The sequence below is a fragment of the Siniperca chuatsi genome, linkage group LG5 (assembly GCF_020085105.1).
Source record: "Siniperca chuatsi isolate FFG_IHB_CAS linkage group LG5, ASM2008510v1, whole genome shotgun sequence".
In the NCBI taxonomy this organism is placed as follows: Eukaryota; Metazoa; Chordata; class Actinopteri; order Centrarchiformes; family Sinipercidae; genus Siniperca; species Siniperca chuatsi.
In genome coordinates, this window is record NC_058046.1 from 24,880,245 (window position 1) to 24,908,172 (window position 27,928).

At 39.0% G+C, this 27,928-nt stretch overlaps 1 protein-coding gene across 6 annotated transcripts in view; it reads left to right on the top strand.

Annotated features, from left to right (window-relative positions):
- Positions 1 to 27,928, top strand: part of kcnip3b (Kv channel interacting protein 3b, calsenilin) — a 49,994-nt gene that overhangs the window by 13,710 nt on the left and 8,356 nt on the right. For 2 of the 6 annotated variants that reach the window (XM_044195031.1, XM_044195033.1), the window contains exon 1: positions 18,770 to 20,429. In XM_044195031.1, the coding sequence (XP_044050966.1) occupies positions 20,324 to 20,429 (106 nt within the window). In that variant the 5' untranslated portion in view covers positions 18,770 to 20,323. Of the gene's footprint in view, positions 1 to 4,288; positions 4,464 to 9,137; positions 9,141 to 14,955; positions 15,205 to 18,769; positions 20,430 to 23,512; positions 27,100 to 27,928 lie in introns of those variants that run through there. The other 4 variants (XM_044195027.1, XM_044195028.1, XM_044195032.1 and 1 more) reach the window with 4 other exon arrangements.

Sequence of the window (27,928 nt, forward strand, 5' to 3'; positions counted from 1 at the left end):
GAAGCTTATTGTACAAAGTTTCAAATGTAAGGATAATAATTCAGAATGAAAGAAAAAAAAGAAGACAACAAATGGTTTACACATTACCGCACAGTATACTATAATGGAAGACAAATTAATTGCAAACAAATCAATAAAGCTGCTTATCGATATTTATATTAACAATAGATCAAATGAGTATGGGTGTTGCTCATAGCGATGAGCTCACAGAGAATTATCACTCGACTCTGCAGTTCCCCTCAGCTCTACTGAGCTTTTTCCTAGGTGAACTAGCAACTTATGCTAAGCCATCAGCCAGAGCTCTTGGGGTAGTTTTTGATCCGGACTTGTGTTTAGAACCCCATGTAAAGAAAGTTGTCAATCATTGTTTTTATCATTTGAGAAATATAGCCATGGTTAAGTCTTTTATTTCACCCACAGATCTGGAGAAACCCATCCATGCTTTTATCTCCTCCCGCCTCAACTACTGTAACTTCCTAGAGACCTGTCTCAGTCAGAAATCAATCCACCGCCTACAGATAGTCCAAAAAGCTGCAGCTCGGCTTTTAACTCAATCCAAAAGATGTGACCATATCACCCCTGTTTTAGCATCATTGCACTGACTGCCTGTTTATTTTAGGATTAATTTTAAGGTTCTTTTAAATTACTTTCAAGGCCAGGCATGGGCTGGCCCCTCCCTGTATTTCTGACCTTTTAACGCCGTACGAGCCAGGATGCAGAACGAGATCCACTGGTAGGGCGTTGCTAGCCATTCCAAGGTCTAGGAGTCAGGGCCTTTGCTGTCAGGGCCCCTACACTCTGGAACAATCTGCCAGAAGAGACCAGGCTTGCAGAGTCAGTCCCCTGTTTTATCTAACTTCTTAAGATAAAAAAGCTTTGAATGTGTGATGCCTATTTTTATTTTATTTTAAATGCGACTCCAAATTAATGTTGATCTGTGTCTTGTATGTGTAAATAGTTAACCGTTTCATACGTACATGTAGCATGTGACTTTAATGTCCACTGAAGAGACTGAAAAATGATGGCAGACGAAAACATCAGATCTGTGTGGCGCGATGAGGAGTATGTAACCTTCCTCAAATTAATACATGAAACAAACATCATGTTTTGTACATTTTTTTCCAACATTTGAAGTTTGACTGCCGCTCTTTTACCTACGTCATCTTGTTGCTCCCTCTTTTTCTACAATGGTATAATTCTTTAACTATATTTTAATTGGTCCAAATTCTCTCTGTCTCTCTCTGTTGAGTATAGTGGATTAACAATGAGAAGACAAGACATGTAATGAGGCCAGAGTTTACACTTCATGTAAACCAACATTCACTGAACCAACAACAAGGCGACTGATATTTAATAATTTATGGCAGAGCATAGTGATGTGCCTTGAGCGTTATGGGTATATGCTCTGCCTTATAGTGTGAGTGTGTTTGTGTGTGTGTGAGGATGTTGTGCAGACATTACAAGAGGGAAGTGCTGCCCTGGGACAAAGCTAGCTGAAGCATTAAGAAGGAACATAAGATTAAAAAAATGCTAGTTGAAACTGTGTGTGTGTGTACCTTATGATTATGGGTATGCCTGCGTGTCCAGCGGTCTGTGAATAAACAACTAATGTAGTGTGAATTTTCTTGTGTTTACACTGCGTCCGTCTGCATCAGTTTGTCTCGCGGCCTTCTCTTTCCAATGTGCGACTTCCACTGAAAAGCCACACACAAACAATTTCTTTCTTCTAATTCACTTCTCCGAAGAACCAAATCACTGCTGAGCTCACTCACTCGCCTTTTTTTCATGTTACTCCTCTCTGCTGTGCCACTGTTGATCTGTGAATAAATAGAGATGTCGGGATGAATGGAATAATTTCCGTCATCTCTTTCCATTTCAGTTTGTCGTCATTATGTTACGAGCCAGTTCGACTCTGTGTGTTTGTGTGAGTGTGAATCTATGCAGATGTTCACTCCTCTCTGTATACATTTCTGTCCTTGCAGTCTTCCTCCTTTCCCGCCCTTTCCTCTCTCATCTTTTGCTCTTTTTATCTGTGTGTTCATGTGGAAGATGCTCAGAAATAGCCTTGTAAATGTATTCTCCAGCAAAGTGCTTTCATATCTTCATCTCCTCTCTCTTCCCCTCCTCCATCCCTCCGTCCTCTGGCCGTCCTTTTCTCTTCTTCTCAGGCCAGTATTCATTATGCAAATTGACTTCAGTTCTTTCAGGAACACGAGCAGAGCTTGTTCTCCTCACATCTTTTCCTTTTGCTCTCTCACTACCTTAAAGTAAGGGATTTGCATGGTGAGACTCCCATGGGATCAAATAGCCGTTTAAAATCCTGTTTGTGTGTGCTCCCTCCTCCCATCTCCCTTTCTCCCCCTCTGTCATCCTTTGCTTTCCTCTCCTCCCCACAGAGTAAACAGAGCTACTGTTTGTTCTGTGTTCACCTCTTTCATCTTCCTCCCCACACTTGCTCCAGTGTACACATGTATGTGTGTGTGTTTTGCATTCGCCCAGTAGTAGCAGCTTAATAGAGCTCTTTGAGAGTTTAAGAAAAGACATTCTCGCTAAATCATATCACATCAGATCAAATCAGTGTTTGGCTGCAAAAGAAACTGAAACGATGCCAAGATGTGAAGGAAAGAAATTGAAAAATATATTAAAGCAAAAAAACATTGATGTCAAGTTTATCTCTGCTGATGAAAGAGGATAAACTCTGAATATTAATAAGTTGGAGGGGATTGGTCTTGCACTGTTAAGAGTCATGAAGGTAAATTGGAGCTGAATATGAAAATGAACAGAAAGAGGCTTTTAATTAATCTGATGTTAAAACTGAAGGGTAGATATTTCAAGATGTGATAGTGCTTAACTCAGAAATATTAAAGTAACCTCACCTCCACCCTGATTTCTTAGAAAGCTGATGTCAAGGTTTATGTCTTTACCCATCACATATTCGAACATTTATAGATGAAGTGAAACCAAATCAAACCAACACCTCTCTCTAAAACTAAACTAAATTATTCTATTTCCTGTATCACATTCAAACGCAGGGATCACACACTTAATTGCTGTGGCAATTAATTAGTGATAGATGGATGGATGATTTTTTTATATACCTTAAGTAAAAATCACAAGCCTAGCAGTAATAAACGGAGTAAATTAGTAAAATCTAGTCATAATTTTTCTTACATCAATTAAAGTATCCATAATGTTACCTGGTACATCTTTAGGGTTTACTAAACATTGGACCTAACATAGATGCAATCCAAAACAATCCAGTAAGGACTTAAAGGTGCTCTAATCAATATTTTTACATTAACAATGGCTCAAATAGCTACATGTCATTTGAAAAGGGTCACTTGTTGAGACAAACTCACAGATAATTTTCTCCTGACTCTGCAGTTCCCCTCACCTATTCGAGCTAATGGTATTTAGAGAGTTTTAGCGTCTTTCAGCTCATTGTTTTGGTTCACTCTCACTGCTCTCATCAGCATCGTTTTTGGCCGCAGCAGGCAGCTGTTTTCAGTGAAAAAGCTCTAAAAACCCACTGTACACTACCTACTCACACCAAACAGCAGACAGACAGAGTTAGCAACTAGCTGGTGAACTTAGTGGAGCATTTAGCAGCTAATGAACCAGATATTTCCCTCAGGAGTTGGTAGAGACCAAAAACAGAGTCTCCAAATGAATGATAATGTTGCTCCGTTTCTACTGGATGTGTAAATAGGCAACTGTTTGCTAACAAGTTCACCATATCTACTTTATTAAGTTATGCCAATGCTGTGTTCACTGCCCCCAAGTGGCCAAATCAGTCATTGCAGTTTTAAACAAATTCATCAACTATTAACCCATACATCATCACTCAGCTGTTTCCCCCTTATATGACCATACAGTACATGGTTAGATGGGCGTAAACAGAGGAGGAGTGTCTGTCTGTCTGTCTGTCTGTCTGTTCGTGCTGCCTGGTCATATAACAACAGGTTGTGACTGATTATTGCACTAAAGTGTCCATTTAGAAAGTGGAACTATAGCAGACAGTAGATTTGGACACAAACTTTCCAAAAACTCATATAAGTAAAAAAACTCATAAAAGATGACAGATCTACTGAACTCAACTCTTTTTGAACCTCTTTAAAGTGTTCCTGAAACACCTCCAGATCAGAGGCTAATCATATTTTCCAGGCACACGCATAATCTCCTGCATAATTTAAAGATATCAGCCTGGTTTGTTTCATTTCCATATCGACCTGAACTCTCTTTCTCCCTCCTTCCTCCCTCCTCCTCCCCTGTCCTCCCCTCCCTCCAGGCAGATGGCAAGGTGGTCGATGGCAGCCTGCTGGGAGATGCCAACGGCGTCGAGCCTGCGCCAGGCAGAGTGAAGGATTCTGGGAAGTGGCAGAAGCCACGCTTCTCTCGGAAAGCTCTGATGAAGTGCTGCCTGGTCAAATGGATCATCGCCAGCACGCAGCCACAGGACAAAGGTGAGGGGGGGGGGCCGATCTGGAGTGAGTGCGATGTGTTGGTGAGATTGACGATGTGGTGCAGGCACAACAATTGTGACTAACAGTTTTTGAATTGATTGCTGAATTGCTGGCTGGACCTCTCCTGGCCTCCTGAGATCCCTGTGGACACAACTGACTCTGCCAGGCAGATGACCTCTGGGTCAAGTACACAGAGATCATTTAGTTGCACACACTCATTTGTCTCTACACCCTCGATCCACCATTAATAATCTCTACACAGACCTGAAATACTCTGATACTCTTCCTCCTTCTTTTTAACTGCCTCTGACCATTTCTGCCTCTCACAAGCACACATATACATGCACACAGTTTTGGTGGGGAAAAAAATAGAAGAACTAAAAGATTTTTTAGGACTTCCTGTATGTTTTCCCAACATTCACGGATCCAGTTCATGGAATTAGTCTCAGTGCTCCACCCAGTGGTCCAGCTGTGATCGTGCACAATTAATCTTTTGCCTGCAGGGAGAATGAAAGCATTCAGTCTGTCTGCAAAACTCTCAGCGTTGTTACATACTGGTGTGTTGTAGTTTAATCCACAGAAGTTATCACTAACTTTTATTTCAGCCTCTTTGCATATTTTTACTGATGTGTTATCACTTTCCTTTCAAAACCTTTCCATGGATACCTGCTTGAGGGTAGAGTGACCAGAAGTGCATCTATTATGTCTGAAAGCTTGGTGGAAAAGCACTGTTGTGAGTAAAAAATTTGCGTTGTGCAAATAAAAGCCAACTTTTATAGTTTTAGTTATAGTTTTAGCATTGTTAGATATCACAAGAAGCAAGAAAAATATGTTGAATATTCTCCAATTCTTTACCTGATTTGATCAGTTCAGTCTGTCAACCAATTAGGTCTTTAAATCCATATTTCCTTTCCTTTCTCCTCCTTTCTTTGCCAACCTCCTCTTCCCCTCCCTCCCTCCCCCCTCCCTTCATGACCTCCTTCCCTACTTCTTCCTTTCCTGTCCTGCCTCCTCTTTTCCTTCACTAACTCCTTGTCTCTTTCCCTACTTCTTCCTGTCCTTCCCTGCACCCTTTCCTTCACTCCTTGTTTACTTCCTTAATTCTTCCTTACTTACTGGTCTCCTTCTTCTTCCCAACTTCTTTGTGTTCATCTGTGCCTCCTCTTCTTTTTCTTCACTACCAACTGTCCTTGTCGCCTTACCTACTTATTCCTGTCAATCTGTGCCTCCTCTCCTGTCCTTCTCTGGTCTCCTGTGCTACTTATTTGCTACTTATACTTACTCTCCATTCATCCTCCTCTGCTTTTCCTTTACCTCCTCCTTGTTTTCTTCCCTATTTCTTCCTGTCCCTTCCTGCCTCTTTCTTGCCTTCATTACCTCCTTGTGTCCTTCCCTTTGACTTCCTGTCCCTTCCTGCCTTCTCTTTCCCTTCTCTACCTGTTGTATTCACGTCCCAACCTTTTTGTGTTAAGAAAAAACAGGAAAATAGCTTGATACCTTGTTTTGGATCTAAAAACAGTTTTAAGGGTTTGAATAAAGGCCACATTCAATAAAAAGCAAACATTACCTCGCGCTCCAGTAAGATTTTAATTAAACCAAATGAGGTGGATGTTTGTGATTGTGACCTGCCTTTAAGGTCGGAGGCCAGCTCAGCCTCATGTACCATGTAATGGTAATCTAGCAGGTCACTGAAATGTGAGCGCTAGACCCATTCATAGAAGACCGGCCCTTGTGGCTTATCACACAGTCCTGTTTATCTCTCTCACACACGATTCATATCAGGTATGTGTCTCCTCTCCTCTTCCTCCCTTGGCTCCAGCAGCAGTACTTCACTAAGTGGTGCTGTCATGTTTTTCCTCACAGCTTTCCTCACAGCTTCATCAGGAAACTTTGCACTTTGGCGGCCCCAAGTGGCAACAAGACAGCTCTTTAAATTTTTGACTGTTTGAAGGACTTTTACTAAATACTAACACTGTTGCAAGCTGCTTGGATAAAATGTCTTTAGGCTAAAAATGATGGTGATGCTGAGAAAAATGCTGGTCCAGGTTTTTGTTTTTACAAACAGGAACACTTGCTATACTTTAGGAGAGCTGCAATGTCCCTGTACACCTTAATAACATGCACTCTGTGTTAGTGGGGTTAGGAGGCTCTTCTTAGCTGCAAATGTAGTTTTAACTTTCCCTGATGCACATTAACACACATAATTATTCTTTAACAGATTCAGATTATTCTTCAGGTCTTTTTTTCTGTCTTTGGTTGCAAAAATTGAAAGAGCTCTCTGTGTAGGTGAAACAGGAGCACGGTGAGTAAAAAACAGCACAACAGTGACAGAAAAAGAAAGAAAAGCAGGTCTGTGATGGGATCTATTTCATTTCAGTGATGCCAAGGGATGAGAGATTCAGCATTGTCGGTGGGCAAGCCCTCACCTCGGTAATGGCCAGCACTAAAAATAGCAGCACAGAGATGGAGATGTGTATCAGAGAGAGGTGGGGTGGTGTTGACGCTGTTGCTGTGGTTTTGTTTAGACATGGAAAGGTTGAGACAGCGAGCAGGGATGAGCAGGATAACTGTTTGATAGACTGCTGGACATGAAGCTGAGGGTTTGTGGAAAATAAGGCAGAGAGGACACTGGTGTTGATAGCAGAAGGAGAAATTGAGAGTGAGGAAGCTGTGTCTGCAGGTCAGGCCATACATGGATGTTACTCTAACCTGCTGTGCAACTGATGATTATTTTTTTAATCGACTAATCAGTCAGTTATTTTTCCAATTAATCGATTAATCATGTGCAAAGCTGAAGTTATTGCCACTGAGAACACGGACGTTATGTCCTCGCTGTTGTTTCTGGGGTTTAATGACTTGAGGATTTTACATTCTTCAAATACATACAAATTACCCATCATGTTTTGTAAGCATGATTCAGATATTATTTAGAGTCAGTATCTTTAAATGTGGCGTTTTCTGCCTTTATTGCACAGTGATGGTAGAGAGATCAACAGAAATGAAAAGAGAGAAAGAGGGGGAGTGACATACAACAAAGGGCCACGGTCGGACTCGAACGTCATGGTTCATGGTCGGCGCCCTAACCCCTGAGCCATCAGAGCACCCCAAATGTGTTTTTAGGGAGAGGAAAAAGAAAGGATTTTTGAATTCCTCCATTGAACTATATTCCTGGCAGTGTGGAGAAGGCTTCAAAACAGCATTTAGACCATTATTTAGTGAGATAAAATTTACACATGTAAAATGAAAAAAGAAAATGTGAAAAACATAATGTAATCACAACATTTGAAACCTTTTCCTGGTGGCCACAGTCATACTCATGAAGTCCTGGCTACAGCCCTAATCATTTGGTTCAGTGATTCTTAACCTTTTTGTGGGAAGTACAGTATTAATTATATGAAAGTTAAAAAAAATTTCACACATAGTGGTTTTAGAATTGTTGATGTTTAGGTTTGATCTCTTTTAGTCATTTTTTCCATAGGTTTTTTTCTGTAAGTTTACATTTTACTACGTTCAGGACTGAAGCTGGTGGAAGGCGTGTTCTTTGTAGTCAGCCTATAGCTGGTTTTGGTTACTGCGACATTAAATATATTAAAGATCAACCTCACACTAATTTGTAACACTATTTGTGTGTTTGTTTTCCTCCAAACAAAAATATTTAGATACATTTTTTCACCAAATCATAATTTCTACTTTTTAATTTTAGCTGAGCTCCTCCACAATCTTTCCACGCACCCCCTGGCAATTGAAGAAGTATCCCTGATTACACGTACCCCTGATTGGGCAACACTGGTTCAGTCTATAAAGTGACAAATTAGTGCTTATGCCCATCACTATTTTTCATAGCCCAAGGTGACATCTTCAAATTGCTTGTTTTGCCCAAAGATATTCAATTTTCAGAGATATAAAACAGAAAGAAGAGCCAGTCTTTACATTTGAGAAGCTGTAACCAGTAAATGTTTGTTATTTTTGCTTGACAAATGACTTAAACAATGAACTAATTATCAAAATAGTTGTTATAATTAATCGACTAATTGTTTCAGCACTAATTAATGGTTTCCCTTCCAAACCCAGAAATGTAGAAGCTGTCAAACATACAGCCCCACTCTTGTACTATCTGTTCTAGATAAGCATGTTAAGCAAGTTTTTCATTTGTAAGAAATTACACTCAGCACAAAGTCTAATCTCTGAATTAAAAGTAGCTCCCACACATTGGAAGAAGAGTCAGATAATGAGGCCGTATGGGGGAAACTGAGAGACGAAGAGGAGCGATATGAATGACTGTAATATGAAAAGTGTAATATGAGTCGGATTAGATATGGAAGAGAGACAAAGGAAGGAGGGAGGCAGTGAGATTTGGGTTCTTTGCTAAACTGTCAAATATTTCTACACCAGCGTCTGTCTGTCAGAGAAAGTGAGATGAACTTCAGAGGGCGAGCGTGTCCCGGTGACCATGCAGCGCTGTGGCCTAATGAAGGCTGAAACAGGAGGAGTGTTAATGGGTGTCAGTATTGTGTGTTGTGGTTTGTCAGGGTCGGTCATATGAAACGACAGCGACCGGATGCTTCAGGACGGACCCAACATCATGCGATTCAGTTCACCTCCTCTGAGGCGACAAGGGTAGTAGAGGAGAGAAACAAGTGAAAGAGGAGAGAAGAAGAGGAGGAGGAGGAGGAGATGGTGAACATCGCCTGTTAGCAAACTGGGACACCAAAAGGAGCTTTCGAGTGTTATCTAAAGGGAAACGGGCAACATCAGACCAAGGAAACATCCTCTGGGAGAGTTTTCTTGCGTACGCTTTAAAATTTGTCCAACTTTGTGACTGAACATCTTTCAGCGTCTTTCTTCACTTTTCTTTTGTGTCAGTTTTTGGGTGAAGCCTCTTCTGATTTATTTATTTTCTTTCTTCCCCTTTGTGAGGTGTTTTGACTGGTTTTGTCTTGTGAGACCCCCATATTTTTTCTTTGCTGCTGGTGGTTCAAGTGGTCAAAGTTTAGAGGATGAATGCATGCAAGGCAGAGTGTGAAAACGAGATCACCAAGCTGCTGCGCTGCTTCTTTGGCTTCATCACTGGGACTCTTGTTAAAGGTACCTTCTTGTTTATTTCTGCTTCTTAAAAAAAAAGTTAAAAAGCTGTCATTGATAATAACTGTATTTTTTTCTGTGCCCACAAAAATGTCAAGGTGGGGGTTTATTTACTGGTATTGGTTGTATACGGTTTCAAGAAAATGTATGTTTTCTATTGTTTTCATTGCTATTATCTGTGACAAAGAGTTCATTCATTCAATACTCAATCAGTGGTGGAAAGTAACTAAGTACATTTACTCAAGTACTGTGCTTAAGTCCAATTTTGACGTACTTGTACTTTACTTGAGTATTTCCATTTTATGCTACTTTATACTTCTACTTCAAAATAATGTACTTTTTACTCCACTGCTTTTATCTGACAGCTAGTTACTGGTTACTAATTAATTGTACATTAAAAAACATATGATAAGCTTGTAAAATACAATACAGAACTCCTTACAAAAAAGCTGTGTCTAGTTGGAGCTCCTTGTCACGTTTAAGATGTGTATGAGTTGTTAGCAGTTATACCAAAGAGACATTTCCCCTCTAAAACTCTCAGGTGGTTTCATAATCGTTCAAGGCTCAAAGAGGTAAAAACATCCAATATTTCACAGAAAAGCATTTGAGAACATTTTTTTAAAATGACTAAAAGTTTGTGTAGCAGAATTCAGATTGTTTTCCTTTCCTACCTCATTAATCATCTCACGACCCCTCAGATTTATCTTGTGACCCTTTGGAGGGTCTCCGACCCTTGGGTTGGGAACCACTGGACTACCTAAACGGTATATAAAGTAGTTAAAACTAGTTGCACCTGTATCAGCTACAACAGTAAAATGCTGCTTACACATTGAAGCATTAATATTAATGTGATCATTTATCAATCACAGGGGCAAAGTACTTTTACTTTTGATACTTAAGTACATTTAGCTGATACTTATGTACTTTTACTTCAGTACACACTTCAAGTGGAGAACTTTTAGTTGTAATGGAATATTTTTACATTGTTGTATTGGTACTTTTACTTTAGTACTTCTACCACCACTGTACTGAATACAGGTGTATTGAAGGAGTTGTGTAAATTTGTTATGTTATGTAGTTATGTAAATGTGTGACTGAAGCTTAATTCACTTGAGTGTGTGAGTGTTTGACCCAGTGGGAGACCGGTGTGTGGTAATACATGTTGGTCTTGTTTTTAATACAGCAACTATTATAAAGAGTTTTTTTTAAACTTTTGTACTTTATGGAAGCAGTGTGCCTTAATTTTACTTGTTTGGCTTCAGATTCAAGAAGTGCTTCCTCATTTGTTTTTTATCAAATACATTTTTTTTTCTGTTTATTCTTGAATCAAAGGAGACTTCAGAGTATCATTGAAGTAAACTTTTGGGGGGTTTTGTCTGATCAGTGGCACCGGTGGTCAGATTTTTATTTTTATTACTGTCCTGTTCAACTTTTTTACCAGTCTGTCCTTCTTCAGTTAGTCTGTTAGTCTGCTAGATGTCCTTCCGTTCATCATTGATTAAATGTAAGTCTATCCTCTGTCCTCCTCCAGCGTCCTTTCATCCAACGAACATCATCAAACCACCGCCGGCTGAATCAGCAGTCTATCCCTCTCTGTTCATCCCCACTGTTTCCTCTTCATCCACACTCATTCCTCTCTTCACTTTCTTTTTTTAAATGTTGATCACTAGTCCCATTCTGTCTGTTGTCCCCTGCTGTTTCCTCTGTCCCAGATTCTCCTAAAGTCTGTGTAGATAGATGAGGACACCTTGGGGTGCTTTGTTTACACATACTCTTTAGAGAGGCTACAAGAGAAACAGGACTTGATGATGAATGTTTTCTGCAGAGGAAAAACAGCCCTCTTTTGCCTCCAGCTTTGTTTAGCCTCTCTTCATTGTACATTCCTCTCGACAGTTCCCAGTTTGAATTTTCATAATGGAGTCCTGCTCAGGTAGGGGTTCAGGTCTCCACTGATCCATTACCTAAACCTAATTCTGCCTTCAGTGCAGGATGGAGGGAGGGAGGAGAGAGAAAGAGAGAGATATTTGGGTGTTGGATAAAGAGAAATGAAAGGAATAAAGCAACAACCAGTGCAGAGGGAGAGGAGAAAAAATTAGCTTTGATTAAGAAGTCCCTGTTTTAATTACACAGCTAAGGTTGGCTTTGAACCTGCCTGGCTGAGGTGGTTTTATGAAAAGAGGATTAGCTTGTATGGAAGTGAGACTGGGTTAAGTTTTAATTGGAACATATCAAGCAGTTGAAGGGGCGAGGCAGAGATAGCAGGAGTGGGAAAAGCCTGAAAGCGCTGCCATCCCCTACTGACCAATGTTATATTTCTGCAGCTCTTGTAGAACGTTTTAGTGCAGAGGCCATGCAGCAGATTTAAATGTCTGAGGTGTTGTTTACTGAGTTTGGAGAGGGCAGTTCGTGTCAACACTTGGCGCAATGATAAGAAAAGTTGTCTATCGTCAGTCCCTGGAGCTGCTTGTTAGGGACGATGCAAGCATTATAAATACATGGAGGGTATAATCTATCTGCAGTGTGTTCATACTCCTGGAGGCCCACTGTTTGATCAAATGGCTCTGCACGTGCAAACATTAAGGAATACATGCAGATTTTCACTTGTGTGCATGATTACATGGATTTACAGAGAATAACAGGCAAGCTCATGATGCAATCTTTTCATATGTCTTTGTGGCTCGTTTTATCCATGTATTAGTTGTTCCTGATCAATCATTTCCCTCTGCAATCCAAAAAACGATGATGTGACAAACCACACAGCATCCACCTATTGGTTCGCAGCTGAGTAAGCTCAGAAAAATTTGATCCGTTCTCTCATGTTTCATTTCCCTCTCTTTCCTCTCTGAATGGACGTGAGCCGCTGTTCTGCTGCTGTGTGTTGCCTGGTGTCCAGCGTCCTCTAGTGGACAGAGGGGATGTTACATGGCTGCTGGGAAACAAGAATATTGTGCAATGATGGGCTGCAACTAATGATTATCTTCTTTATAACTTAATCATTCAATGAATGAAAAATGCCTTTTACAAGTTCCCAGAGTCCGAGGTGATGTCTTTAGATGACGTGTTTCGTCTGACCAACAGTCCAGAACCTAAAGATATTCTGTTTACTGTCATAGAAGAGGAAGAAAACCAGAATATATTCATAAACCCACACATTTCTGCTTGACAAATTACCATCTATTTCTATCAAAACTGTTGTCAATTAATTTTCTCTCAATCGACTAATTAACTAGTTGTTGCAGTTCTAGTGTACTTCATCTGTTTGCAACATGCATGGGCCTCATCATGCATTCAGATTTTTCATAACTCAACATAAACAGTTTTACCTCATCAGGAAGACAGTCAAATTGTTGACTGCAGTGTTTCATGCAGTTACTAAATTTATAAATAATGGAGACATGAACTAAACTATAGCCTAAAACAAAACAAAAGCCTATCAGTAATGACCTTACAATGTTGGTTATAATTACTTAGCCACTGTCAGATCTAAACTACAGAAGAGCAATTTTTGAAAACCATTTTGTTTAAAAGAGAAAGTGCTATTAAAACACTTCACAGTTAAAAAAAATCTGTCATTTGTTGTTTTGCTGATGGCGCTGGGACACTCAGACACACATCCGGAGTCTCCTTCAAGTGTCCAGTCCAGGAATAAATGCTCCAGGATTTACTGTAAATGCAAGTTGCAGATTGTTAAAAACAGAACATCCATCTACCAGTGGTAATTAATTAAACAGGATATATGTGGGAAATTAGGACAGGCTCCATTATCTTCCATTTGTTATAAACTGCAGCAATCACCCAGAGACCACAATCAAAACAAAGATATTTTTACATTAATACAATCAATTAATACAATCAGCTTATGGAAAGCAAGATATATCTACTGTGGTATCTGGAATAGTTGTATATTTTGGGAAATACGCGTATTCGTTTTCTTGCCAAGAGTTAGGTGAGAAGATCAGTACTATGTTTGCCCATTGAAGGCTACAGCCAGCACCTGGTTAGCTTAGCTTAGCATAAAGACTGGAAATAGAGAAACAGCTAGCCTGGCTCTGTCCAAACACCTCTAATGCTCTGTATTTGTACGTTAACAAACAACATATAATATGTTAATAAGTGAGATTTAGAGCCATGCTAGCTGTTGCCAGTGTCTTTGTGCTAAGCTAAGCTAACCAGCTGCTGGCTGTAGCTTTATATTTACCGAGCAAACATGAGTGTGGTATCAAGAAGAACGTGATTAAGCGTATTTCCCAAAATGCTGAACTATTACTTTCATGGTTGACATTCAGTTCTAAAATGAAGATCTTTTTGGTTGTGATGTTTCAATGCGTTAACCAAACTGCAGCAATAAAATGTCATAAATAAAATACATAACAGTTAGCCCAACAGTAATTTAACAGTTACTTAGATACTTGTGGTATTAGCAACACATTAGCCTCACACAGCTAGCGTAATGGTTAGCTTTGTTAGTAGTAAACTAAATTTAAAAAATCAACAATAAAACAGCACCAACAGACGATGCTCCAACAAAGGCATTTGTGGCGTAGATAAAAGATGCCTCTTAATATTCACTTGGTGACAGATCTAACAAAATGGTGGACGTAACAATGTCAGTTAAACTGCTATGGAAATTTGCCAGTAGTGGTTGCTATAGCAATAGAATGTTCAACTGAAATCAGCTGCTGGTGGCAGAATTTATATTCCTAATTTCTTTGTCGTTTATGCCCGTTCTTTTTGTTTTCAAGTGTATATAACGATATATGAGACAATACAAATTTGTCAACCGTCAGATTTTGCAGTACCGCTGCTTCCATCCCTAATATATAAATAAATATGTCTCTGGGTGTATAAGGTCATCATGGGCAATGTTACAGATCAGTGAGCAGAATTGATTTTTATTATATTTTTGTGATGGTGTACCTTGTCTGGTATTTAATTAATTTGAATTACCCAAAAACACACACTCCTGTTTGGCTATTTTATCCATCAAATCTTTCTTAAAGAAGCAGTCAATAATCATGCTTCTGTGTGGAGAGAGCGATCAGAAGAGAGGAAGGGAGTGAGACACAAAAAAATGTGGAGGTGTGTGATGTGTGTGATGTAAAAGGTCAGAAGCTCTGCAATGCGTTTCATCCCTTTTTTATCTCTCTGTTTTTCTCTCTCCCTGTGACGTGGTGTCACAAACTCAAACAGATTTTAAATGTGACTTGACAAAAGCACGTGCACACACACACACACACACACAAACACATATACTGAAAAACTCTCTCACCTGTCACCTTTTCCACAGTGCCAGGCAGTTGCCTTTGTCAGTATGTAAGATTCAGACTTTCAAGCTTTGAGATTTCTAGAGCCAGTGTTCAAACTTAGCAGCTCAGCAATTTAAAGCACTCTGTTAGCATCGATCTCCACTGAGTATTCACATCTGGTCTTTTAAAGTTAGATTTTTGTCTTGTTAGACTTTGCTCTAATCCATCATCTCCAGCGGTATTCAAAGTATTTCAGAGCAGCGTGTTAGCAGTGTTAGCATTGTTGTTGTGGTAGTTCAGCTGCATTATGGGAGCTGTGATGGCTGCTCTGTCTGTGGAGGCCAGGAGGCGTCTCTCTCGGCCCAGCTGCCTCTCTCACTGTGGCCACAGTGCAGCCAGGTACCATCGCTCAGGTAGGCGCTCATATGGTTTCACCTCCGCATCTCATTATCTTCATTCACTCTTTTGTCTACTCATTCACTCCATCACTCTCTCACTTTGTCTCGTTTTTTTTAGTCTCTTTGCCTCTTCTAATCAAAGCGGTAATCCAGAGGATTCTCAGAGTTAGTTATGTCTTTGGGGATGAGTGAGCAGCTTTGTTTGCTCTACACATCCCATAAATCACTTTACAGACAAACAGTTCAGTTCTATTAAATCCTTTCCTCTGTAGTAGAAATTAGTTAGTTAAAATTTGAGTTTCTGTGGGTTGTGCTAGTTAAGTACAATGTTAAGGTACATGTACTTTATTTGAGTATTTTAATTATATTTGACTTTACTCCACTACATTTGTTTACGCAACAAATGTTGTGCTTTGTACACTTATTTAATATTTATTTCACAGCTGTGTTACTAGTTACCTTTCAGATTAAGATTTTATATAAAGTACTGGAACATTGTTATAGATTTAACTACTCAAAAGTATATTAAGTAGTTCGGTTCCACTGATCCGACATTGGATCAGTCATGTTGTTTATCTGAGCTTTGGTAAAAACCAAACACCTATGTTTTAAATTCTAGTGGCGATCCCAAAGTTTCCAAAGATACCAAATATATCACGCTGGATCTTTTTCAGAAATGTGTGTAAAATGATGCACAAGACATGTAGAGTATTTTCATTTTGGGGTTGAATATGTCACTCAGTGTCAACATCATATATCTTCATTGAAGAGTTGGAACAAGCTGATACAGAACATGTGTGAAACTGTGAGACAGTGTGGAATAAGATGATTTTATCAACTTTAACGCTACTTAAAGGGAAATAAAAGCTGTTAAATTTAGCTCCACCTCAACCAGCTACAACATTAAAAGGCTGCTTATACCACAATACATCAGTAATAATTAATCTAACAATAACAAGTATGATAATATAAAATTGACAGGGGCCATTTTGCTCCATAATGAGTTCTTTATTTTTATTAATTCTTTGCATTTACATTTTTATTCATTTTAAAGAAAACATTGGTATATGGCAGCAAGTAAATCTAAATCTAAACATTTCAGGGTCACAGGAGTAGAACTATTACAAAACATTGTGTAAAACATAGAAAATGTATTAATAAATAGATCTTCCAAACCACCTTTCAATCTACTGAGAATGGACTCGTGAGATTCTTTCTCTACCATTGCATTTACCCAGTCTTAGTCTTTTAAATTAGAAGCTTCTGTTAATAATTAGTTAATGATGTCTTAGGTTGTAATCGAATACTTTTACTTATGATACTTTAAGTACATGTTGTAGCTGCTACTTATGTACTTTTACTGAGCTAAAATTTCGAATGCTTGCAGTGGATTACTTTTCGATTGTGGAATTGCTACTTTTAGTAGAAGTAAAAGGTCTAAAAACTTCTTTCACCACTAAAAAATAAAAGTTTTTAGATCAAGTTTTAGTGAATTGATTGCTGGTTGAATCACTAATGTGTAACATGAGTGAGCAATAATGAGCTGCATTTAAATATGAGAGAATATTACAGCAGCAATGAGTAATTTCTCATGATTTTAAAAATGCCTCTACACATGTTTACGTGTCATTTCTGCAGCTCTTCCTCTCCAACTCTGATGAAGACTGAGGTGAATTTGCTGATGTGTCTGACTGAGAGGAAACAGTATGGGTCCTCTCTCCCTATTTACTGACTGTTGTGTCAGCAGGCAGTGCCAAGCCTTCCTTTTAAAAACCTGTTAGTGTCCTAATGGCCTGCCCAGAAGAAACAACCACACACACATGCACACAATAGACCTCACAGACTCACTGCACTAGCATCCATATACAAGAGAACAAACTTAACTGCACAGAGATTTCCCCCTAAAGCATCAGTATGCCCATAATGCCCAGATACCTACATGCATGGTGTGTTGAGTGTGTTTTTTTTTTCTGTGTGTGAAGGCCTGTCACCTGATCCACTCTCCTCCACAAAGTGGTAACTGAAATGTAAATTTGACCTTCAGGGTGATTCATCCGCTGTATAGATAGACACCCCAGACTCTCACTTATTAAGGAATAGTAACAGTAGAGACTGAAGAAAGATGTGTGATTTTATTACTAATGGTTAGATTTTTCTGGTAAAGTGTAAGAAGCAGAGGAAGACGGAAGCCTTACCACAAAGATATTGATCTCCCTCACTCTGGCCTCCCGAGATCTGTGTCTCCTGTCTCCAACCAAGTCAATGCATTAACACACACACGCACACACACACATCTCCATTCCCCATCTGATCTTGATGCATTAGCAACTGCCGAGTCATTCTCTTCTGACCTGCTAAACACCCAGTCACCCAACCACATTTACACTCACACACTCTAATAATATTTTTCCATGTTATCTATGGCAAACTGTTGCACATAATCCAGGAATCATTAAGATTTTGAGACATGAATAATATAGTAATACAGTTTTAATATTCAGGGTTCTTCTTCACTGCAACACTGTTTTCAGTTCACAGAGAAAACGAAAAATAGATGAAAGTAAAAGGCCTGCAGAGGAGTTGAAGCGTAGGGAGGTGGGGTGTCCCGGCTATTTGATCTCTATGTCAGTGTGTGTGTGTGTGTGTGTGTGTGTGTGTGTGTGCATGCCCACACTACACATATTTGGGTAATTTGACTTCACTCCTCATTTGCAAACTGTAGCAGCTATGGAAGATGTAGACAAGGGCGGGGCTTGATTGGCCACCCCTGGTGCCCCCACCTACCATATTCAGAGGGTGAAAAGTACTTGGCTTGTTAATATAGATGGATTACTGTATTCAGGCCCGGGGCCAGGGATCCTAGACCAGAATCTCTGTCTGAAGCGACTGCTAACATTTCTTGTTGGAAAGTCTATCAAATGAAATACAAAGAAACGGAAAACGACAACAAAGAGATGCACAACTACCACAAACAAGCACCAAACGACCACAGAGACACAAAACGACTAAAAAGAGGTGCAAAACGACCAACAAGAGACGCAAAAAGACCACAAAGAGATGCAGAACAACCACAAAGAGATGTAAAATGACCACAGAGAAGCGGCAAACGAGCACAGAGATGCAAAACAAGAAGCAAAATGAGAGGAAAATGACTAAAAAGAAGTGCAAAAGGACTACAAAGGGATGTGAAACGAACACAGAGAGATGCAAATACAAATTACATTCATTGATATTATTTCATATCAGAATATTTAAAGTTGTTTATCTGGCATTCAATTACTCACAGTTAATTATTGCTAAGAACCAGGGCGTTACATCAAAGTCTTTACACATTTTTACTAATTTTACAAATGTGCCCCCCAGCTGTGACACAGTCTGTTCCCCCCATTCTAAGATTTCTAAACCCTCCCCTGTAGAGGTGATTGTGGTGGAGAAAGGAAGGACACTTTGGAGCAGGAAAGTGCAAGAGGGAGCAGACGGGGAGAGAAAGTCTGCGGTTGGCCAAAGTTATGGAATGACAGAGGGGATGGAGGGAGGAGGAGGAGGAGGAGGAGGGGGTGGCAAGCCCCGGGGCGCAAAAGTAAGTCTGATGGACAGATGGAGAAAAAGGAGAAGTGCAGTGGAGTAAGGAGAGACCACAAGAAGGACAGAATGGGTGGAAGGTTGATGGTGGACAGGGCACTTCAGTTTCAAACCTCAGGCAGAGTGAGCACTGACTACGTGAGTCGAGGGAGGAAAAGTTGCAACTAGAACCAGCAACAAATAAATTGAGGAAGCTGCAGAGAGAGAGAGGGGAGTGATGCAAAAGTATGTGCAGAGGAGGTAGACACCAGGGGAGGAGGTTTCATTCCCCACAGCGCCTCTCAGTTTCTTAGGATATCCCTCCCTGGACGCTGCTGCTGCTGCTCTAAGTGCCTTCTCTCCAGGGCCATACGCTTCCATATCTGGAGCTGGATTTGGACAAACAGTGAAGTGGACTGAATCAGACGGGACAACATCGCAGGAGCTAAATTTATCTATTTCTGGTTAAATTATGGCTGTGCCGAAAGGTGTTTGGTGGACCTGAGGATTACTGACTGTTGTGAGAGAAATACAGCAGGAAAAGTGATTACTTGGCTGATTTAAAACATCACAAGTCCCTTAAGTAAATGCGTGATCTTTTTAAAAAAAAAAAATTTATTTGCACAGTACAGCCTTATTCTGCCAAGTTTTCACTTTGCATGAAATTCAGGTTTTTCTATCTTGACTGGCAGGTCTGTTTTAAAAGATTATCTCATATCTCCCACTAAGACTATAAAGTCAGATTGTTCTCGGTTTGCAGATAAACAGTATTTACAGTATGTTTTTGTTTCAGAGCTGAGTTTTCAGAAACTGCTTGTGTGGTCGGTGCATATAATGGGGTAATTTATTTCTAATTGCTAATGTTGTTTTGCCGTTTTATGGCATGGACGATGAAAAGGTATTTCGTGCTCTGATCTCTGATGTTCTGTATTTCAATAAGTCAGCTGTATTCACCTGGACTTTCTCCCACCTAATGGGAGCAAATCCATGAAAATGGACACTGAGTCTATACCGAATTATTTGCTTTTCCCAAAAGACATTTTCATCTAAAACCAAGATGTAATTTATGAGTGTAAACTATGACGTGAGGACTGATAATAGCTGTTTGGATTAAGAGGGTGAGCTGTAACTTGTGTCTTTGCCAGTCTGAGCTCCTGAGAGTGCGTGCAGAAGGAAAGTCTGGAAAGTGACTCTAAACGTCTCGTTTAATGCACTGTAATAAATGACTCGTGACACAACCCCCATTTTCCCTCATGGGTTTAGAGAGGGAGGTTTTCCATATATGTCGGCTTCCACATATTTTCCACTTCAGCATCTGTGTTGACATTAGAGCAGTATTCATCCAGCTTGCTGGCCTGGCTCTCATGCTGTTTCTTGGGCCTGGAAACAAACCCATGCAGTCACCCACCATCCAGACTGATTCCTGATTACCTCTGTTGAAAACACTTGGTGTTGACTTGCCGGGCCCAGCTTTACTCGGGCCGGCTCAAGCTTCCTTTCGTCTCTGCCCCTGGGGGCCAGGCCTTTTTTGTGCAGGCTTGGCCCTGAGTGGTCTCCCCGCTGTCCTGAAGTCATGGGGATCCAGGGCATGGAGCTGTTTGCCATCGGCGTGGTCATCATCCTTTTCATGGCAGTTCTCAAGCAGTTTGGCATCTTGGAGCCCATGTCCTCATTTGAAGGTAAGGGCCCACCTGAGGCCCCTCTACTGGCTAACAGATACCTGTGGTTTGGTGCTACGGCATGGCTGTACTTATGATGACTCACTACTTCAGTGGGTAACACTTTACTTTAACCCCTTTATTTACCATATAAGCACTATATAAACATTTAGGAAATGGTTTATAACACATTGTAATGTAGTTATACGCACATATGGGGACATTTTTAAGTGTAATATACTGTATTTGTCAACAATTATAACATCTCCAATGAAGACATATTTTATATTATGACAACTGAGTTTTACTGTTTACAACTACATTATAGTGAGTTATAAACAATTTATGAAATGTTTACATACTGCTTATAAATGCTAAATAGAGAGGGGTGGGGGACATAGGGGGTGGAGGTTAAAATAAAGTGTTAACCTTCAAGTTGTATCTATTAAACTCTAGTGTTATATTTGTTATATGTATAGAAATATTTAGGTTGAGTTCCTTACCTAATGTTGCTCTATTTCCAAATTTGGTGATTAACTGGGTTGAGAAAATTCTTCTACTTGTTAAGCAAAATAAACTGCTGGGGAAACCCATTGGCTTATCTGAAAAAAAGCATTGAAACAAAGCTTAAGAAAACAGGGCTGTTTTTCTTAGCTCATGTTTGTAAAATTTGGATTTGTTTTTTACTGTTACAGCCTGCCATTGCAAGTCCAAATTCTTGTTTAGATATATCTTGTTGTAGGAGAGACCTGCCTCCTAGTAAACACAGCTGGCAGTGGGTTTATGCAACCACCGTGTTTTTCCATATATATTGTATCCTCTCATTTTAATTTGAATTCAAATATCACAGCATTGTTATAGATTTAACTACCTAGCAGCTTATTAAGTAGTTGCAATTTGCTCCAACTTCACCAGATACAGCCATAAATATGTTGCTTACATGTTTATACATCAGTGATAATAATAACCCAATAATATATGTATAAATATAATCGCATTAATCTAACATTGGAGATGAGCCATTCTGCTTGACTGGTACTTAAGCATATTTTGCTGATAATACTTTTGCACTTTTACACAAGTAATAATTGAAGTATTTTTATATTGTAGTATTGGTAGTTTTACTCCAGAATGCTACTGAGATCAAGTCATTATTTTTCCACATTGCCTCCTATACAAAAGTAAGTACAGTACATTTTATTTATATTACACTGTTTAGATCATATGTCACAAAGTGCTTTACAATACAAGAGTGAGTCATAAAATACAGACTCAATATAAGAGTAATAAATAAAACAGATTGGGAGTCCTAGTTTTAATGGCTAATTTAACATCTGTGAAGGGACAGCGTTTGAAAATTAGCCTTTTGGCTAAACAATGGCACATTTACAGTGATATTGATCAGTTTACTTTGTCCCTGTAAGAATAAATGAATAAAGTAAATAAATAAAGAGTGACCATCTAATCTCAATTGTTACATGTCATCTCTCTTTGCTCTGTCCCTTCATTCCCTGTCAGCTCCATGTAATAAAGTCAAAAATAAAATAAATAGTAATACAAAAATAAAACTAAACAACACTATACTATAGCTACAGTACCACTTGTTATTATGTTTTGATGATGTTTTTTGATATTTAAAAATTTAGTTCTTGACTATAAGTCAATCTATGTTTGGCTTCAGAGTGGGAAAAGGTTAATGGGATGTTTTATTTTGCCTACTAAGAGATATTCCATAAAACCCTTGATGGGCCAATAGACTCTGTACATTTGGGACTGTAAAAGAGCCATCAGGTTGTGCTCTTTGAAGGATGCAGTTCCCTTTGATTAGAGTTTTGGGCTGAAGGCCAGCCAGTCAGAGTGCCCTGCAGTCAGTGTGCAAAGACAATTACAGCAGGAAGGCTCCAGTCAGCACATTAGTGCTTCTCATATGGTTCGGCATCATATGTAATAAATTCAACAAAAACACCAGTAATGTCCTTTCATAATTTATCACTCATCTCAATCTCTTCAATTCCTCCAATAAGAAACTCTCCCTCCTCCTCCTCCTCCTCCCACTGTGGCGGGGCCTACACCCCAGTGTAGCATTACTTCACATCAATTATACATGCGGTATCGAACAGGCTTCCTCTGAGGCCGCCTAAATATGGAGCCTGGAGTACTCCTCCAGGACCCTGAAGGACACTGGCCATCCCTCAGTAGCCTCTGAAATTCTCGTCATGTGTCTTCATCCTGATTCCTGCCACTTCATTACTTCATCACCTCACTAATTTACCAACTGCAGTGTCATTATCTCATCTGCTTGAGCATCTTCTCATCAACCTAAACACATTTAACTATTTGGCAGCAGATTTTGTATATTTTGTCTCATGTCAAATGGGTGAAAAGTAACTCATCTGGCTGTCGTACATTTTCAGGATTCACAAGTCGAGATGTTTTGCTCCCTGTTGATTGGCCTTGAATAGAAATAGATTTCAAATGCAGCCCTGCTATAAATATCAGCTTTGTGATGATCCCATGCGTTCGATTGAGACTCTCACTGCTGTGCTGATTTAGTCCTGAAGTCATTCATGAGCCATTTTGTGATGTTTCATGCCTGTTAAAGGTAAATCTACAGTTTGCTACTCTGTATACTTGCATCATGGCATTGGACATTGTAATTTCTGTTTGGATGTTTAAGATTATTCTTCAGTGTGTCATTTAGCGATTTATGTGAGTGATTCACCTGTAGCTCGAGGCCGCAGCTACCACTGGGGACACTGAAGTCACATCCTCAGAAGTATTTCTGGGAATTTGAGGGGTTTAATAACATGAAGAGGGGTTTACATTCTACAATATAGGCACTTTTCTCTATTAATCAATACATAATTTGGTCTAGAAAACATTAAAAAAACAGTGGAAAATACCCATCAAAATGTTCTAGAGCCCAAGATGACTTTCAAATATCTTTATTAATATCTCTATATATGAATTTTACTATAATGTAAAACAAAGAAAAGCAACAAATTCTCACATTTAAGAAGCTGAAACCATCAAAAGTTGCAAGAAAAATGATCGATCAACTATTTTATTAATTAACATTATTTGATTGACTCATCGTTTCAGTACAATTACACACATTCCACTTTTTTAGGCTGTTTCTGATATTCTTTAGACTAAATATCTTAAAATGTGACTGTTTTTAGGCAAAAAATTTTTTTTTTTTAGATTTAGAATTACATACCTTACACACCTGTGTAGTGAGGGCTTTGAAATAACATTTTAGGGAGTTGGGAAATGACACAAAATTATTTGAACTGTTGAATTAACGAATAAAATGTGAAATTTTGTGATGTGATTTTTTTTAAATACTGAGAAAAAAGTTTGAAAAGTAAAATTGGACTCTTCTGGGATTCTTGGCTACAGCCTGCAGCACCATTATATCCCCACTGAAATTAAATTAGTGTTCTAATGTTGTTTTAAAATGCCACATTATTAAAGAAGTGATTGTCAGACCTCTTCTGAATCAGTTAAAAAACTTTTTTGGTTGCATCCTGCTGGCCTTGTGGTCTGAGATGCCTACCATGTAACTCTCATCATTTCCTGTCTGTCTCTCTACAGTTCAGTTCAGTTGAGATTTTTAGTTTTCACAAGTGGAATAAACACAATAAAAACACAATAAGACAATTGAAGACATTAAAAGTACTTTATACTTCTGTCCAATATAGGCCAATATGCAACTTAAACAAGCGTGATGTGGAAACTTGAAAACCTCCAGTGTACAAACACTGAAAATAAATTTTTCAGTGAAATAGGAGAAATCTTTTGTCCAGCAAAATATTTGCATATTTATATATTCTGGATTTTTCAATGAGGGAGAAAGTGTAGATGTAATTTTAAGAATTTATTTGTTATTGAATTGTGCTTGTGGAGAAACCATATCTGACAAATAATTATTCAAGCAGAGTATTTTTATATCATAATAAAACGTGTCTGGAGAGGATTTTTGATTTTCCACATTTAGCATCAGCAGTGCATTAGACGTCCTTTATCGACCAATAAGGTCTGCTCGCTTATTTGTTGCATTATTTATGTCATCAGCACTCAGATCCAAAATGCACAAATTGACACTCCTTGTGTGTGTGTGTGTGTGTGTGTGTGTGTGTGTGTGTGAAGTTGTGTTTGTCCACATGTGTCTGTGTGTTTAAAATCCAGTTAAAGGATCTGATCTAAAACAAAACCCGCTGGCATTTGATTGTTGTTTCAGTCCCGTCTGCTCTGATGTCGATTTTGGGTTCAGTCCAACTTGGTCCTATTTTGGGCCGACATCTGATGCCAGAGGTAGCCTTGTCTTTAGAGATGTACAAGCCCTATTCTGAGGTTCTCTGATACCAATATCTGGTATTTTTAGTCCACATTCGACTCTTGTGCAGGATATTTTAATGGTAAATAACATCAATATACTGTAAAGAGATGGGGTGGGAATGAGTAGTTTCATTTGTTCATCTGTGACTGTTTGCTCATTTCCATGTTTGTTGGATAGATCATTTAACAGATGACTTATAATGTGTATCAAAGATTACATTTGTCCATTCAGAATGATAGAAACATCCATCCATCAATTTTCTAAAACTGCAAAACCAAAGTTACAGAATCTAAGAGTGTACATTCAACCTGGCCACCACATTCATTTTCCTCCTCCTTGTTTGTTTTTGTCATTTTGATTTTTTAAATACCATTTATTAACAAGCAACACAACGTTTGCGTTAACGTTAAGACACAGAATACACATAAAGACCAAAGACAAGATCCCTCGCTATTCCCACCCTGTGCTACAAGATAATCACATAAAATTGGTGTTAAATCTGAGAAGTAGCATCTGCTCTGTGAACATATTCATTTTACTCTTAACTAATCGGTATATCTAGAGGAAAATATTAAAAGTTAGTATATATTATATATAATTATATATTAAATCCTATTTTTGTTCCTCCTCCCCATTTAATTGTTTAATTTTGATATTCTTACAACAATATCTGTGTCCTCATACTGTCCAGGTGCCAAAATCCAGATGAAAGAAAGTGTTTGCAGTGAGCTTAATGAGCAGCAGCAAGTGACTCAGACTTTTTTAGCCCTGGGTTCCGCCTGTCAGGCCACATTCAGTCCACCCTACCTTATTGGTGGAGTTTGCTGGGAATGTATACATCCTGAGAGAAAGTCTACAGGTAATATTCAGGGCTGAAAAAAGTGCTGTCACCACCTCTGCGTGTTTTGCAGTTAAAAATGAAAGTCAGTATTCTCCTAAAAGACGCTGGAATTGAACAACATCAAAGTCAGTGAAGGGATAGTGCTCTTTTTTTAGTAAAGATGCAAATATAACATTATCGTACAGTATCAGGTCTAAGTAGGGTTAGTGCATTAATAATACAGATATTTGCATTAAAATATCTATCTATCTATAATTTGTCAATGTTTTTTATTGGTACAGAAAGAAAGGATATTTTTTCTACGTCTAGGATGAAGTTCTTGTTCACATTGTTATAAAATCAAAAAAACCTCCTGTGCCGGCACACTGTCTCTGTGTTTCTCCACTAGAGGGAGCGTTTGCTCACTGTTTCCCTTTACATCAGTATGAGACACAATATTAAATCTGTGTTATGGACCCCAGGAGAGACGGGAACAATTAGAAACTGGATCACAGGGCTGACTGGGAAAATGGGATTCAGGGCACCTGTTGACCTCTGCCACCAGCCTCTCTGATTCCTTAAAGGCAAATTGTTTTGTGTATGTCACATTTAGGAAAAAAAAAATCGTCTCCATTTAAAGCTTCGGTATTCAGTGCCTCACTGTTTTTAATGTCTTTTATTTAGTTATTTTAATGGAAAAGGTGCCGCTTTTCTCAAGTTCCTCGGGAGTTCGCAGGTTAATTAGCAGGAAATAAGATGTGAGATAGAAAGGAGGGAGGAAACAGAGGACGGAGTTGCAGCGCATCAGTTATTCAGTCAATGGAAGATTTTGTGACACATATGACCTCTGGATACATGTTAGATGTTGTTTTTTATTTGATTTAAGAGTTTTATCACCAACTAGAGGAATACTATTCATTGGAGGAATCCCAAACCAACTGTATGCTTATGCCAAAAAACCTACATGTGTGGTGCGAGAGTATCTGAGCTTCCTCTCTATCTAATTGGATTTCCCATGGATTAACGTGGTAGTCCAGATTTTTAGGAGGTATTTTTACAGCAATAATCTGATGCATTTGGAGTTGGATCATCAGACCCCGCTCTTAGTTGTGGAGAATATCCTGAAAGATCCATTAGAGCAGGAGAGAGCACGGTGGGGGGCAGTCAATTAAAAAAGGCAGAAGGGGAGAGCTAAATAGAGTAACAGAAACTGCAGGAAAAAAATTGTGACAGAAAAGGAGTGATGAGTGAGTGACACTGTTTCCGAGACAAGAAGAGAAAGAGAAGAAGAACAGAGAGAGTGAGACTGAAAGAGTCAAATGGATCGAGAGAGAGGTGTATAGAAAGTCCAATAATGTAGTAGTAGAAGAAAAGAAAGAAAAGGACCCTGGAGGAAAAGGTAGAAGAAGAGGGGAAGATGAGTGTGAGGTGGGAGACGGAAGGACTCCAGACAGTTGGCATCGTCTGCCTGGTGATCATGTTCCTCAAACTGATGCACCTGCTGGGCCTGATCGACATCACTGAGACCGGTGAGGCAATCTGGGAGAGGGACAATGAGGAAGAGGAGGAGGAGGAGAGGCTGGAGTGAATTTATTTACTTTAATCCACTTGTAATTATGATACATTGTTTGTGAATGTTGTTTGACTCAAGTCTGGATAGTTGTAAATCATGAGAGGAGCTTACAAAATGAGACACACACAAAAGGTATAAATAAGTAAGATATCTGGGTTTTAATGTGGGATCATTTTAAAAAGCTAATTTGACTTTAAAGAATAAGGCTGGTGATATTCGACAATTTGTTATTGTCTGTTAGTCCTTCTCTTAATACTTACTGACTTCCCCAGCCTGTCTGTAGATTTCAGCCCCAAGAACATAAATCTTTCAAGAAGCAAATCTTAAAAAATGGGTCACAAATATATAGTTTTGTTTTTTTTAAAGGCTCACTAATTTCCTAAAACAGCTGGGCACTGTAGTTTTTAGCAAATGTTACTCAAACAGGAGAAAAGAGTGTAGTTGTTGAGGACTCACCTGAGTACGAATACACATTTGGTGATTATTTGCAGCACCAGGAGTCAGTTGCACCAGCTGTCAGTTCTAACAGTTTTTACTAAGTGGAGTTTAACGCATGACTAAATTAAAACGGGTTGCACCACACTAACTAGTTATTATGTAGAGATTAGTTAGTACTGAATATAGGAGCTAAATGTAATTTTGCAGTTGTATATTATTTATTATTTTTACATATTGATATTCAGTCATATTTGCTTGTATTCTTAATATATTATATGTTCAATGCAGGTCTACTCTGAATAATTACAATTCTATTTTATTTGTTTACCCGTAATGCGCTAAGAAAT